At 39.1% G+C, this 16,796-nt stretch overlaps 1 protein-coding gene across 6 annotated transcripts in view; it reads left to right on the top strand.

The window, feature by feature from the left end:
• Nucleotides 1–16,796, top strand: part of ZRANB1 (zinc finger RANBP2-type containing 1) — a 65,933-nt gene that overhangs the window by 30,062 nt on the left and 19,075 nt on the right. For 4 of the 6 annotated variants that reach the window (XM_023637369.2, XM_023637362.2, XM_070253525.1 and 1 more), the window contains one exon: nt 13,436–13,623. In XM_023637369.2, coding sequence (XP_023493137.1) covers nt 13,436–13,623 — 188 coding nt within the window. Of the gene's footprint in view, nt 1–8,642; nt 8,765–13,435; nt 13,624–16,796 lie in introns of all 6 variants that reach the window. The other 2 variants (XM_070253592.1, XM_070253549.1) reach the window with 1 other exon arrangement.

Raw genomic sequence — 16,796 nt, 5'->3', positions numbered from 1 at the left:
TCCGTAAGATTGATACCATACAGCCTAGGCGTATAGTAGGCTATACCATCTAGGTTTGTGTGAGTACACTCCCTGATGCTAGCATGACGACGAAACTGCCCAAGGATGCCTTTCTCAGAGGGTCTCTCCCTCCTTAAGTGACACATGACTGTACTTGACTTCCTTTAGGCTCCTTCCCCCACCCGCCTTTGGGCTTTTTTCTGATTACGTGAATGATTTAAATAGTGTGGCAGGCAGGATAATGCTCTCCAGCCCCCCAAGATGTCTAAGTCCTAATCCCCAGAATCTATCAGTATACTTCCTTATATGGCAAAAAGGATTTTGCAGATGTAATTAAATTAAGGACCTTGAGATGGAGAGAGTATCCCAGATTATCCACATGGGCTCACTGTAATCATAAGGCCCCTTAGAAGTGAATGGGGGAGACAGGAGAGAGTCACAGAAGGAGATGTGACAGTGGAGCAGCAGAGGTCCTAGTGATGTGCGGCTGTGATCTGAGGAATGCAGGCAGACTCTAGAAGCTGGAAAAGGCAAGCCCCCTCAGAACCTCCCCAAGGAGCACATCTTGGTTTTAGCCCAGTGAGACTCATGTGGAACTTCTAACCTCTCCCAAATTTTAAGATAAAAAACTTGTATTGTTTCAAGCCACTAAGTTTGTAGTAATTTGTTAGGACAGTGACAGGAAATTAATACAAATAACGTCTTTTTAAAAAATTACAAATAGGGGCCAGTCCGGTGGTGCAGCAGTTAAGTTCGCACGTTCTGCTTCAGCGGCCTGGGCTTTGCCAGTTCGAATCCTGGGTGCGGACATGGTACTGCTTGGCAAGCCATGCTGTGGTAGTCGTCCCACATATAAAGTAGAGGAAGATGGGCATGGATGTTAGCTCAGGGCCAGTCTTCCTCAGCAAAAATAGAGGAGGATTGGCAGCAGATGTTAGCTCAGGGCTAATCTTCTTCTTCAAAAAAAATTACAAATAGCATCTTAATTTACAGTTTGTGGAAAATTTTAACTTAACCCTCAACAGTTCCTAGAGGGGATGATAATCGTCGTTTTGTTATGTAATGAGAAGCTGAGGCACAGAGAGGCTAAGTGACTCGCTGGATATGATGTAGCCATGTTGTTATCCTTTTCTAGGCAAAGTTGGTATGGGTGTTTGGAAGGAAAAACTCTCTTCTCTGTGTCTCCTCTAGCCTTACGCTATGCTCACAGCATTACTGGCCACCACGTGTGTGTGTGTATGTGTTGAGGGGGTGGTGGGCACTTTCCTAAACCAAGCAATTCTTGGATTCTCCAGACACCAGCTGGATGTCATGCAATTTAACTCAGTTCTGACACTGTCTTCCTGGAGATAGTGTCAAGTCCCACATGTCCCCTAAATGCCAGTCTCAAGTACAGTACCTTTGCTTCTCATCTACCTGCTATAAATTGTAGGTTCTCAGAACCTCCTCCTTGGGTTCAATTAATTTGCTAGAATGGCTCACAGAACTCAGGAAAACATTTTACTTACTAGATTACTGTTTTATTAGAAAAGGATATAACTCGTGAACAGCCAGGGGGAAGAGATGCATAGGGCAAGGGAGGGGGCTTGCCATGTTGGCCGCCACTCTCCCAGCACCTCCACGTGTTCACCAGCCCGGTTCTATTTCTGGAATTTTTATGGAGGCTTAATTATGTAGGCAAGATTGATGAAATCGTTGGCCATTTTATGACTGATTCAACCTCCAGCCCCTCTCCCCTCCCAGGAGATGGGGATGGGGTGGGGCTGAAAGTTCCAACCCTCTAATGACATGATTGTTTCCCCTGGCAACCAACCCCCCATCCTTCGGGGCTCTCCAAAAGTCACCTTATTAACGTAAACTCAGAAGTGGTTGAAGGGGCTCGTTATGTGAATAACAAGACACCTATTTCACCTTTATCGCTGGAGCTGTTTCAGAAACTGAGAACAAAACTAAATATTATAACGAAAGATGCCTCTGTGACTCTTATGTAGGAAATTACAAGGGTTTTAGGAGCTATGTGCCAGGAACAGTGGAGGAAGACCAAGTAGATATTTCTTATTCAGTGTTTTTTTTTCTGCTCCATATGGTTCAAAGGAGTACTGTTACTGGAACTTCTGCATAGTGTTTGATGCCTATGAATATTAATGTTTTCAGTCCTTTTTTTCCAAGTCAGCTAAATAAATATGCCTATATGGAGCTGATTGCTGTGTCCCAAGGTAGTCTGTCACCTCCTAGTATTTCCCAGCATTCCATGATCAGGCCACCTTATTTGAACTTGATTTTTAGTGTGGCATTTCTGTAGTATTCTGTTTGCTTTGCTTGTGTTTGCCTACTTTCAGCTTGGTGTATACCATAGCTGTTCGGACAATCTATTTTCCATCTTTAGAATTTTTCCTGCCCTCTGGAATTGCTTTGTGGCCATCCTCACTGAGTTGGTATCCCAGTAGCAGGTCTGTGTTCTAATATTTAATTTTTAGAGATCATCATCTGGGAATTTAGAGAGGAAGCTAATAAAACTGTTCACTGTTCTGGTAGAGTTAAGTTATGGTTTTTGTTTGTTTTTTTGGTGAGGAAGATTGGCCCTGAGCTAACATCTGTTGCCAGTCTTCCTCTTTTTGCCTGAGGAAGATTGTTGCTGAGCTAAACGTATGTGCCAGTCTTCCTTTATTTTCTATGTGGGATGCTTCCATGGCATAGCTTGATGAACAATGTACAGATCTGTGCCTGGGATCTGAACCCTCGAATCCCGGGCCGCTGAGGTAGAGCTCGTGAGCTTAACCATTACTCCACCGGTGCCCCAAGTTATGGTTATTTTTTAAGTCCTGGATTTATTCCAGGATGCTAATGGGCCATTTTGTTTGGTTATGAACTTGATTTTCTGTTATACCATACTGAGTGTTCTACTGAAAGATGCTCTTCTGATTTGGTGTCCTTTTTTCCTTAATACATTGCTTTGCATGTGAATGAAAGCTTAGCCGGAAAAAAGGTCTTAGGTCTTACTAGTCTTTGACATTTAAAACCATCAAGTTTTTTTAAACAAAAATAGTTTGAGTTAAAATATCCTAATAAAAGCTTTTAATAGAATCCAAAATACATGCAGACTCCTGCAGCAAATCTTTGGCACTGCATCCATAAAAGGAAAGTAAGCTGCTAGAATGCTGGCAATGCCTTGTATGTCCTTGGTTAACTTTGTGTGATAACTCTTACGTGGGATGTGTGTGTGTAGCTATGAAAACTGCCATGTCCACTTTCACTCCACATTCTTGGATGTGATCTCCTTCCTTTCTAAGGTAGTTAATATTACAGGTAATAGAATTGTTTTTAGCACCATGAAAGGAGTGTTATCTTCAGATAGTTTTTCTTCAAATTTCTGAGGATTTCCTCTTGTGATTTTGGAATTCTGGATATAAAATAACATGTTATATTGTGATTTTTAAGTGAATTGTGGTAATTCTCAGCAGTACATATAAAAGATTCTAATCAGTAGGGAATACACAGATGTTTTCTTTCCCCTGGCCAGTTTAGTTTGGCTTTTGAAAGTGCTTCCGGACACCTGGGATAAAAAAGAACCTTCCAGGAATGAGTGTCTGTTAAGGCAAATGCACGGCAGTGGTAGAAATAGAGCCCCGGGCAGTATTCTCCTGGTTGCCTTTAGTCTGTCTGAGACGTAATTCCTGGCTTTTAGAAATGATTGATTACACGGGCCTACCAACTAATAATGTGCCTCCCTATGCTGACAGAGAGAATATGTGTGGTGATTCTTGATTATGTGATACTGACATTTGAATATGCTTCATTGATTTAGTAAAGGCTTTCATTTTTTAAAAGCACTATATTAAATGAACACATTGAATTATGAAATCCAAATGTATCGTTTAAGTATTAAATATAAAAAGATGTGTTTAGGCTCCAGAGAACTTTACTGCTTACCGTAAAATAACTTTAATTTTAAACATTTATTAGAGTAAACTATGCACATGTTTAAAAAAAAATCAAGCCATATAGATAAGTTTATAAAGAAAAGCAATAGTTTTTCTTCTTTCCACCTTCCATCCTGCTGTGCAGAGACAACTCACTTTTTCCCCCATCCCTCTTTTATTCTGAGGAATTTAAAAACCTCTGAAAAAGTTACCATATAGTACATCAAACACTGCCTGCCTTTGACCTAAAATTTCCAATGGTTAGTACTTTGCCAGGTTTGCTCTCTCCCTGTCACTGTCTCTATTTGTCTCTTTCTGTGTGAGTTTTTCCCGAACCGTTTGAGAGTTAGCTGCAGGTGTCATGACGTTTTGTCCCTAAATACTTCACTACGTAGGTTTAAAAACAAAGATATTTTCCCTGTATCACACAGTATAATTACTGAGAATGTTTAATATTCAACGTCCATATTCAGTTTCACTAATAGCTATTGCTCCAACCCCATTCAATCAAGGATTATACATTTTATTTATTTGTTTTATCTATTTAGTCTCTTCTAATCTAAATTGTGCCTCAGGTGATTTTTGTTTTTCTTCTTTTATTTACTCTTTCATGACACTTAACATTTTCAAAGAGTCCAGGCCATGTGTTTTACAGAATGATCCTCAATTTGGATATGAGTAGATTAAATTTAAACATTTGACTTTTTTTGCGGGAGGGAATAATACTACATAGGTGATATTATTTGAAGCATCATCGCTAATATCTTTGAATACTGTCCTTGTATCATTTTTTCCTTAAAATTTATTTTACTTGTGGTAAGATGTACATAATAGAATTTGCCGTCTTGACCATGTTTAAGTGTACAGCTCAGTGGCATCAAGTACATCTACATTGTTGTCCAGCCATCACCACTATCCATCTCCAGAACTTTTTTCATCTTGCAGAACTGAAACTCTGTGTTCATTAACAATGACTCCCCTTTGCACCTTCTCCAGCCCCCAGCAACCACCATTCTTGTTTCTGGCTCTATGCATTTGACCACTCTAGGGACCTTATGTACGTGGAATCATACAGTATTTTACCTTTTATGACCGGCTTACTTCATTTAGTGTAATGTCTTCAAGGTTCATCCTTGTTGTACATGTGTCAGAATTTCCTTCCTTTTTAAGACTGAATAATATTCCATTGTATGTATATTACCGCATTTTGTTTATCCATTCATCTGTTGATGGACATATCCGTATTTCTTGTTATATCAAGTTTAGATGTTATTATGTACAGATTTCCTGTAACAGTGTGAGAGTTTAGTTCATTTTTAAATAATGAAAGCAGAACATACTCATTGTAGAATCTTTCAGAGATAAGAAAAGCTATGAGAAAAAATATAGTTTATAGTATCATTGTCTAGAGGAAATCTATTGTATTTTTGTGTATTTTCAGGTTTTTTACATCTATTTTTATATAATTGAAATTATACATTTTTTGTTGAACTTTACATTTTGAAGTAATTAAAATGTTTTCATCTTTTAAAAATGAATGCAGAATATGACATTGAGTTACTATACTTTAATCTATCCCTTATTATTAGCCTTTTAGGTTATTTGAAAAGTTTTTATTCTGATAGTGTTTTGATGGACAAAATTGTCAGCATTTCTAATGATTTTCTTAGGTTTCCAAAATGGGGTTATAGGATCAAATGATATAAATCCCTTAAAGGGTACTTTATGCATACTGGTAAATTGTTATCTGGAAGGACTGTACCAGTTCTATTCCCGTCATCAGTGTAAGGGCGCAGCTGTATCTCTGCTAATGTGTGTTATTTAGGGAGGCATGCTGTCTGATTTAATTGGTCATTCGTAGTTTTTGTGTGAATTGTTGATTCACATCATTTGTCCATTTTCCTTTGTGATTTTATCAAGTTATGTGAAGTGTATGTAAATAATATGTATAAATAATTAAAAGTATGTACTAGTCATATTTGTTGCAAATTTCTTTCCCTTTTTTCGTAGGGAGAGCTGTGCTAGTAGCATTTTATCTTTGTTGTTTTTCACAATTTTTTGGATTGGACTAAGAATTTAAATATTTTTCAAAATAATGTCCATTAATATGATTTATTAAATAAATTCTTTCCCTATTGATTTGGGTGGTTCTATCATACATAAAATGATTCTACATCATTCGTTGAGGCTCTTTATTTTGTTTTTTACATCAATATCACACTTTTGCTTAAATAATTATAGCTTTATTAGATATTAAAAAATCTAAGGCATGCTTAAAAATTTGAAAGTCTATCATGCTCCACCCTCCCATTGCTTTTCACAAGTATCTTAGCTTTTGCCTTTTCTTTGTTTGTCCATTCATTTATATGTTCAGATAGTCATTGAGTGTGCTCCCAAGCACTGTGAGAGAAGTCATGGCTCTCGGCGGGCTTGTGGTCTGGCGGAGGAAGATGGAATTCAACAAGTCAATGTAGTGTTCAGTAGGGGAGGTATCTAGTGCTGGAGGAGTATATACCCTTATCTTATTTGGGGATTTGGAGAGGGCTTTCAGGAAGAAGTGGCCTAAGCCAAAACCTTACCGAGAGGAAGAAGGAACAATGTTTCTGTCAGAGGGAATAGCATGTGTTAAGACCCCAGAGTCAGGAGAGGTCACGGCCTGTCCAGTAATCTGAAAGAAGTTGGCAGGGTTGGAGTGTAGAATGGGAGCTGTGAGAGAGAAGCTTCAGGGTAATGCTGGACCTTTCAAGGCCTGCTGCTCTGGCTAAGGAGTTTAGCTCCGAACATAAGGGCAATGGTAAGCATTTGGAAGTAGACTGCCTTAATCAGATTTGTGGTTTAGGAAGATCACTCTGGTCATAGCGGAGAGACTAGATTGGGAGGTGGCAGCACTGGAGGCAAGCAGACCACTTAGGAGGAAATTAAAGTGATCCAGCTCAGAAAGAGTATTGCCTTGATTTATGGTGGAGGCAATGGAGATGTGGGGCAAGGGGGATGTATTTTAGAGAGACTTCAAAGGTAGGGTCGACAAAACTTGGAAGAATTGATGTTGGGGCCGAGGAGAGAAACAGTTAAGAAAGTTACTCAGACTTTTGGTTTGGATCCTTGGGTTGGGTAGCAGTATCATTTTTCCTAAATGTGGGAGACGTGAAGTTAAGTTTTAGGTATGATGTAGTGAGGATGTCTAAAGCGTTGTTGGATATATGGGCCTGAAACTTTTGGGAAATCTCTGCCACTCAGCTTATGTGGATAAGTGTTTATTGAAGCTGTGGAACCTTCTCTTGAGTGGCAAATTATAGCGACTTTCCTGGGGACCTCATCAGGATGGACTAAGTAACTTTTTAACATTGCTTCCAATTTGATGATTGTCTTAGTTCTATCAGAGTATTTTTGACTAGAAGAAGAGTTACGTGGATAGAATGTGAACAGTATGATGTTATGCTGTCATGAAAGTTTTTTCTTTTGTACCTCTCCCCCCTTTGTAAAATGTTCGTTTACACTCTGGTTTTCTCACTTGTAAAGAGAATGGGCTGGACTCTTGAGTCCCTTCAGGCCTACCTAAAACAGTGTGATTCTAAAAATCTAAAGTTTGGTTTCAAATTCAGCCAGGATAGCTTGGCAGTGTAGCAGGTGAAAGTTTTACTTGAATTCAGAAAAACTTTTGGGACTTGATTTCAGTGGTGAATGTGGTTTTGACATACACTATTTTATATGACTGGAAGCCTAGATTTTTAAGAACCTTAATATCCCCTCACTTGACTCTTTTGGCAATATTTTAAGTGAACTTTGTGATTTGAATTCACATTCATCTTTTTTAAGCCATTAACGTTGGTCCTCATATCTGATCACCTTCCTAAAGATAACTTTGTGACATTGTTCCTTTAAACCCTTCCATCATGCTTACAGCAGTAATTCTTTCCGCATGGCAAGATCTTTCTCACGAAGGTATCTGTCAATTCAGATATTTTTCCATGAATTTGGGGATTTATATTTCCACAGCAGTTGGGTTGTTAACAGTCTGATCAAAGATGTAAGGAAGTAAGAGCTCCAAAGTATAAACTATATTTGGCATAGTTTGTCATGATTAATAATAGAACGTTTAAAGTCCTTAATTAGAGATTATTTTGACTTCCCTATCGTTGAATCTTTTTTCTGAAGAGGGTGTTTTCATAATGGAGTGAATTTATTGAATGAATTAATAGAAACTCATCTTGGTGTAGATTAGATTAAATTTGAGTTTATTTCTGATTTGTGATTTTCACCTCTTTTGGTTTTTTGAAAAGGTTATTGTTCTATAGCACTATTCTAGGAACAGAAATGGTAGATTTTAACTTGTTGCTCTTGGTCATTATGTGAAAATGCATCTAGGAGGTGATTTGTGTTTGGTGTTGCTATTTTTAGGATTGCCACTAAGCTTGTGCCTACTTGAAGATACACTTAAAAATATTGAGGTCATTTTATTTAAAAAGCAGCTCATGCCTGAGATTGCTGCGAATATCTAAGCCAAGTTCCTGATTGAACTACAGCCAAATGGTTAGGAGTATAAAGAAAAAGTATTACTGAGTGGTATAGTTTCCTTTTTAATATGGAAAACCAGTTAAATGAATTTAACTCTGGATAGAGGAAAACTACCCAGACGTCATAGCCAGCCACATCTGCATCTTTCTACTGACCCTGGTAAAGGATTCTGAACATTACCACTTAAAACTAACTTTTCTCTTTAAGGGTTCCTGAAATTGTGCCAGCTGACTCCAAGTCCACCCTGACCCCACAGCATAAAGCATGCTGTGATGTCACAGCTACCATAGAACTCCAGGGTAGTGTTGAGCTGGCCCCTGTGGGCTCAGGTAAGTCCTGGCTTTTTTTTTTACCATTTGGCATTCTTTTCAAAGTTAGTTACCCTTATGATTTTATGTCATAAAAGAAAATAAGGCAAAACTTTGAAAACTGTGCCATATATGGGGGAAAAAAATGTCTGTTTTCTAAACATCTATAAGCCAGCTCTATATTCTAACCAACGGAGTTCCATAGTAGCTGTGAAGTCCCCAGTAAGTTGTGACCTGTGGCTGCAAAATATGTTAAATTCTACTTCTGGCCCAGCTTACAGAACAATATGAGCTGCTTTTTTTGTTGTTGTTTGTTTTAACTGTGTAATATATAATATAGTAGCTTTCATTTACTCTTAGGTCTTCATGTTTTCAAAAGTATATTTACACTTTTGCTTTATGTAGTTATGCACCACTACTTAGCTAGTTGTGTTTTTCATTCAATCAATTTTGAAAGTATGATGATACTGCAGGTTAGTTTTATAAAGTTAGTCTTCTCCGAGTGCCTTCAGCTGTCTTTTTAATTTGGCTTCATAGCATGGAGGAGGAAGGGACAGAACGTGTAATACATGTTTGTTGAATTTTCAAAAAATGTATTAACAGGAAGATGTTCGGTTGTTCTTGGAGGCATTGTGAGATGTCATTAACCTAGAAAGCATATATGTATCACCTCTTTCTCTTTTTATTTTTTTTATTTTTTTTCCTTTTTCTCCCCAAAGCCCCCCAGTACATAGTTGTATGTTCTTCGTTCTGGGTCCTTCTAGTTGTGGTATGTGGGACGCTGCCTCAGCGTGGCTTGATGAGCAGTGCCATGTCCACGCCCAGGATTTGAACCAACGAAACACTGGGCCGCCTGCAGCGGAGCACGCGAACTTAACCACTCAGCCACGGGGCCAGCCCCACCTCTTTCTCTTCTGCTGGAACTTTTCTGTTTTTTCTCAGTCTCTGTTACGTTAAGTGAGATATTACCACTTACATTTATTTGCTCTCTTTTCCTTCTTGCCAACTCTTCTACCTTCTTCCTGCTTTTCTTTTATCCCCTAATATTAAAAGGTGATAAAAATATATTGTTATGTGAAGAGCTCAAAGACATGTTGTAAGTTGTTTCACATATAATCTGATGCTTTTTTTCTTCCCAAGTAGAAAACCTGTTGTGGCTAAAAACTTTAAACTGAGTATGTGCCAAATTCTCTTAAACACTGTATTTACAATGAAAACCCATCTACCAAGAAACTGTCTAAACTTTAATCAGTAGCTCTCCTTGAGCAATATGTAAAAAAAGATATACCAAAAATTTGGACAGTTTATGACATTCTTGTGAAATTGGACTTGTAATAAATTTACTCATTTTTGTAGCTGAAAACTCACCCGTAACCAAGACTATGAGCTCTTAGTGATAGTTAATGAAAAGAAAGGAATTATATATTCCCAAAACATTAGACAATGAAATATTTTTCTTTTAAATATTACTTTTTGCCTATGCTTAAATTTATGTTTTTCATGTTCTGGAAAGTTTGGAGAGTTTTATGCTGTGAAGAATAAGAACAAAATCTCTATTCTGTTCATCCTCATTTTCTGCCCTCCTGTATTTAGTCCATGGTAGCAAGTGGGCAGTATCCCCCATCTGCAGTTTAATGTGGAGCCTTGGGATCGGGAGAAGTAATTGTTTTTGGTGTTTTGGGTTAGGTCAGATAGAAATCCTATTTGTGTGTATGTGTGTATCAGCTTTATTGAGATATAATTCACATACCATGCAGACCATTTGAAGTTGTGTGTGTTTTTATTTTTATTTATTTATTTATTTCTGAGGAAGATTAGCCGTGAGCTAACATCTGCCAATCCTCTTTTGGCTGAGGAAGGCTGGCCCTGAGCTAACATCCATGCCCATCTTCCTCTACTTTGTATGTGGGACGCGCCTACCACAGCATGGCTTGCCATTCGGAACCATGTCCGCACCCGGGATCCGCACCGGTGAACCCCAGGCCGCCGAAGTGGAACGTGTGAACTTAACCGCTGCGCCACCAGGCTGGCCCATCTGTGTATATTTTTAAAAAACACTTAATTTGAAGGCAGACTGGGTGACATGGTAAATCATACTTCCAAAGCACAGTTTGCTCACTTTGTTGTACTGTTTAGTCTGTACCCCTCCCCACTTTGATTCTGCTAGTTTCTAATTACAGAAATCCCTCAGAAACATTAGGAAACGAATTCTTAAGCAAGAATTTCTAAGATGAGATTTTTCCAGACGTCAGCTATATGTTGACTTAGCTAAAAATAGTAAAGACAGTGATTTGGAAGATCTCTCCTTTCTCCAACCAAAAGAACAGTTAGTTGGTATTTAGCTTTAGATCACCTCATCTCTGTCTTTGGGAAACAAAAACATGCTCATGCACAAAAACTGTGCAGGTCTTCCTCTTTATCTTTTCAGGTAAACTTGATTAGACTTTTTGGTCCTTGCTTTGCTTTTGAAAGTGCTTAGAACATTTCTTATGTCAAACAAGGAAATTTTACAAATACATGCTTTTTAGGTTAAAGCTAAAAACTGTAAAAGGTTCACTGATACTATATGCACCTGGAAATACTTTAGCTTTGATAGGACTGAAGTGCAAAGTGGTTGCCTTCATAAGGAAATACTGTATACCCAAAGGGAAATGGAGTAGCGCATTTCAGTTCTAAAGTAAACTACATTGACTCATTCAAAAAGTTAGGAGCTCTACTAGATTATTCTCGTCTGTTTATTAAAACAAGTTAAGCAGAAATTTTAGAGTTCTTTGTGTACTTGACTCTTTAGCCATGTATTTGCTTTTATTTCAAGTAGTATTTTCTGTGTCTATTCTTAAGGCTTAGGCCAACCAGAGAAGATTGATCCCCCTTGTGTCATGCCCGCCGTATCACGTTGTAGCCCTGATGACTTCTGCAGGGCTCTCTGCCCCATAAGGGTGTTTTGAAGCCCTTTATGTGTTGGAGGTGGGGGTTATAGCTGTACTTAGGTATTTGTATATATATTGAGGAAGGTATTAACCTACATTGTTGTGGAAATAAAAATTCCTATAAGAAGGTATTTTCGTTTGATATGGATTCTTAACCTGAAAAGTATCTGTGTCTGAGGCAGGGGGTCATTTTTCTGGGGAGAGGATCTAGATTTGCAGAAAGGATCTTTTAAAGATTGTATTTTTTCTTTTTCTCCCCAAACCCCCCAGTACATAGTTGTGTATTTTTAGTTGTGGGTCCTTCTAGTTGTGGCATGTGGGATGCTGCCTCAGCATGGCTTGATGAGCGGTACCATGTCAGCGCCCAGGATTCGAACTGGAGAAACCCTGGGCCCCTGAAGCGGAGCACACGAACTTAACCACTTGGCCATGGGGCTGGCCCCTGCAGAAAGGATCTTTGACCCCAGAGTTTGAAAACTTGTGCAGCTGGCCTTTTATGGCTCACAAATGCGATGAAAAAGGACTGTTTTGAGTATAGGATTTGTGTTTTTACTCTCTTTGCATTTCTCACATTGCCTAGTGTGGTGATCTTTATGTCATGGGCATTCGGTGAATGTGGGAATTAAATTATTCTAAAGTTTTTGTTATTCTTCATGACTGGGGGAAATAGTTACGTTGTACCAATCTGTTGTACTCTCAGGAATAGCTCTTATTTATCTAATTCCTAATTCAAGAAAGCAGTTAAAAATGCTGCTTTTAAAGTATACCAAGAATATTTTTAAGCTAGTATTAGAATTTTACCCAACAAATTTTTCCTGTTGTTTCTTAGGAAACACTTAAAATTATTTGGTCCTATAGTTTTGGGTGTGCATGTGTGTGTATGTGTGTGTTTTAACACTCTTTGTGGTAAATTTGACAGCTAACCTATTCCTTCATTTTTTGTCAAGGCTATTTGTTTATTATACATAGATGTACTGTACTGCTTAGTAAATAGGATTAGTCTTAACCTAACGTTAATTTGTGTTAAGATTAATAACATGGTTCAGCGGGAAAGGGAAAGTTCTTTATGGATTTGGAAAAAGTGATACGTGTTTTCTCTCTCCACCCCCCAACTGATTTGTAGTGTTTTATTTTAGCATATTTTTGTTTGAAATCATCTGGTTCAAGTTTTGCTGTATTAATAATTCTTAATGGGTGTAAAGAAGACTTGGCTATGAGAGATTCTGAAATCAAAATATTGCTAACTTTCACTTGCATTGAGAATGGTTTTAATTGCTCTGAAGTGTTTCAGAGCTAAACAGCAATGTGGAAGATTCAGCGTTTGTTTTGATTCAGCTTTAAAAATGCAATATAAAGGGCAAAAGCAGCCCAATGCCCAAAGGGAAGCACTTCCCTGTCTCCTTGGTTTCTTCAGAGTCAGGACCAGAACAGGTACTTAGTGTCTTCTATGAAGTCTAGTTTCTTATACTAGATTACCAATCCTTGATCCAATTAATACAGTCTAACAATTCCTTTAAATGCCCCCAGAACGTGGAGCCAGCACTGATGTGAAGGTAAGTACCTAACGAGGCAGTTCTAGTTCTGGAAAGAAATTAAAGAGGAATATGCTAATTTTCCTTATATTCTTTATGACATTTAAATGATGCCCCAGGATCCAGGAAGCACAGAGAAACACTTAAAGAGTTTAGAGTGAATGCTACAGGTTTCTGCCTTTTGAAGGAAAATGGAATTAAACTCTTTTCAATTTCGATGCTTGTTTTAGGGGTTGTAGAAGGTGATTTAGCTGCTATAGAAGCATACAAGTCATCAGGAGGGGACATTGCGCGGCAGCTCACTGCAGATGAAGTGCGCTTGCTGAATCGTCCTTCTGCTTTTGATGTTGGCTATACTCTGGTACATCTGGCTATACGTTTTCAGAGGCAGGATATGTTAGCGATATTGCTTACGGAGGTGAGTGTGCATTTTGGTTAAACATTCTTTTATGTGAAGGCAATGTGTTCTTTAGTTTTCATTTTTGATGTTATAATGTTTCTCCAAACAGTTCTGAAATGTTTTACATTCTTCTACCCCCCTTAAAAATCACATTAAATTTAAAAGACTTCAGTAGTATATGATTCTTAAGGGTATATGCTTTTAAAACAGGACATTTTGCCATAACATTTGAATCATATATTTGATTTTAAAAAAACTGGGATGTACCTGTCATTCTTTAATTCATTTATTCTCTCAGCTCACAAATATTTATTGAGTACCTACTATGTGCTAGGCACTGTGCTTATAAGGGATTTAATTGTGAAGACACTAGCTCCTCCTTCAGTGAACCTCCAGAAAAGTAGAGAAATAAACAGATGATTCTGTACAGAGTATGCTGTCATAGATGTAAGTGCCAGGGGCTGTGGCAGAACTTGAGAAAGTGTTTTGAGATATCTTACCTAGGGCAGGCATCATTTTAGCTGAGATCATGGGTAGGAGTTAGCCTCATAAAGTAGGTGGAGGAGAGAAGAGAGTTGAGGAAATCATTTATTAAGAATTTTTTGAATTCATTTATTCAGGGTGGTGGTATTTGTGGTGAATTCAGGAACTTGAAAGTAACTCAGCATGGTTGTGATGGTGATTGGGAACTGAGAGGGGAAGTGTGAATGGTAAGCAGGGGCTGCGTTATGAAGGGTCTTCTAGGCCAAGGAATTGGAAGATTATTCTGAGAGCAGTAAAAAGGCTTTGAAAAGTGTTAGGTAGAGGGGCAGGGAAGTGATGAGATCAGAGGGTGTTTTGGTTGCTGCAGATGGGAGAGGGGCAAGTCTGCTTAGGAGGGCACTGCAGGGGTGCTGGTGAGACCTATGCCCATACAGTAGTGACAGTGGAAATGGAAAGAAGTGGGCTGGTTTGAGAGAGATGATGGCAGTGTAGTCAGGATTAAGTGGATAGATTGGATATGGAGAGTAATGATGAGATAGGGTCAAGGTTGATTCTGAGGTTTCTGGCTTAGATAACTAGGTAGATTTTACAAATGATAGAGGTTGCAAGTGAATTACTCAGGACGTGACTATATTATCCAGGTAATTTTTTTAGTGATAAGGGAAACGGTAAAAGTGCAGAGAGTCAGATCAACTGTGGATTCAAATTTTGTCAGTATACATCTTCCATATGTGCTCATGCATATTTGCATATTCAAATTCACCAGTATTTGGAAACCATGTGAACAAAGCCCTGGGGTGGGGGGATTATGAAATGTGAGGGTTAGATGAAAGTGTGATTGAGATGGCTGGCCACTGTGTTCAGTTTGGTAAGAGTCCAGTGACACCAGGGGCACCTGATAGACTCAGAGGAAGGGGAGGGCTTGAAAGACAGCTGAGATGAGCACAAAGGGTAGGCTTACTGAGTATAATGGAAAAGGGTACTGTTTGAAAAGCAGCAATGTGATTAGAGGGCCAGAGTTCTGGAATGTGGGATGGAATAGTTACAGGCAGTTTCTGTAGTGTCTTAGGTCTGGCTACAGTTGTGTTGTGGATTCAGAGGGGCCAGCATGTGGGGTTATGGTTGCTGGTGGTGGCGGGAGACAGGATAGAAAAAGCAGTTGTGAACCAAGGCTCAAGTCTTTAGGTTCCCCTCAGGCTGGTAGAGGAGTATGGGAAGATTCTGGAGGGACTGGCCTAAGTCACCGATCTCCTAAGAGCAATCTGGGGATTGACGGTGGGAAGACAGTAGAATCCCAGTGTATTTCTTACTTACTGCTGTGTAACAAATCACCTTAAAACTTAGCAGCTTAAGACACCAAATACTCGTCATCTCTCAGTTTCTGAGGGTGAAGAATCAGGGACCAGCTTAGCTGAATGGTTTTGGCTCAAGGTCTCGTGAGGTTACAAACTGCCGGGGCTGCAGTTGTCAGAAGGCTTGACTGAGGCTAGAGAATCTGGTTCAGCGCACTCACATGGCTGTAGTTAGAGGCTTCAAATCCTTTTGATGGGAGCCCCTCTATAGGGGTGCTCATGACATGGCAGCTGCTTTCACCTAGAATAAGTGATCTGAGAGAGGGAGAGAGGGATCCAAATGGAAGCTGCAGTGTCCTTTATATATAACCCAATTTAGGAAGTGACATACCATCATTTTTGTCGTATTCTGTGGGACACATAGACAACCCGGATATAATATGAGAGAGGAAGGAAGGATTGTTTTAGGGAAAGAACAAAATTGATAATGGGCTGTAGTCTCAATAGAGTAGGCAGTCCAAAGGACAGAATTGAAGGGGCCAGTAGAAAGACTGGATGGGGGAGTGTGTGAATCTAGTTTAAGGGATGTGTCTGCAGAGATAGCACAGAGCCACGTACTTTTGGAGTGAGAATAGGAGATCATTCTGTTCTGGGGATATATATCTGGGGCAGGGGTTTTGATTGGATTTTAGGTAATGGACCCTGTTGGTAGTCTGGTGGAACCTATGGACTTCTTTTCAAGATACTGTTTTTAAATGTGTAAAATAAAAATAAATAGGATTGCAAAGGAAATCAATTGTATTAAAATATAGTTATTAGAATATTAAATCAAACTTGTGATGTATAAGAAAATGCATTTTTTTTTTTTAAAGATTTTATTTTTTCCTTTTTCTCCCCAAAGCCCCCCGGTACATAGTTGTGTATTCTTTGTTGTGGGTTCTTCTAGTTGTGGCATGTGGGACGCTGCCTCAGCGTGGTCTGATGAGCAGTGCCATGTCCGCGCCCAGGATTCGAACTAACGAAACACTGGGCCGCCTGCAGCGGAGCGCGCGAACTTAACCACTCAGCCACGGGGCCAGCCCCAAGAAAATGCATTTTAAATATAGGCAAGAGACTAGTGAAAATGAAGAATTTAAATTTAATTAAAATTCCCATTCAGGTTCACGCACCCTTCCCAAGTTCATGGGCCGTAAGTTAAGAACTGCTAGCCTAAGGGAGATGATTGAGAATGAGAAGGTTGAAGAGGCTAGAAGATGGGAGGCAGGCTTACGGATGGCGGCAGGAGGAGGAAGCTTGGAGGCCATTCACTGGCTATAAGGTTCCTCTTGGAGTATTTGCAGTGTCCAGGTTTCTGTACAAGTTGTTTTTGGGAAAAATCTTCCCTGGTTTTTGGAAAGGGGCTGAGGGCTACGAGTT

The sequence above is a fragment of the Equus caballus genome, chromosome 1 (genome assembly GCF_041296265.1).
Source record: "Equus caballus isolate H_3958 breed thoroughbred chromosome 1, TB-T2T, whole genome shotgun sequence".
Classification (NCBI taxonomy): domain Eukaryota; kingdom Metazoa; phylum Chordata; class Mammalia; order Perissodactyla; family Equidae; genus Equus; species Equus caballus.
This window is presented reverse-complemented; position numbering and strand designations above follow the sequence as displayed.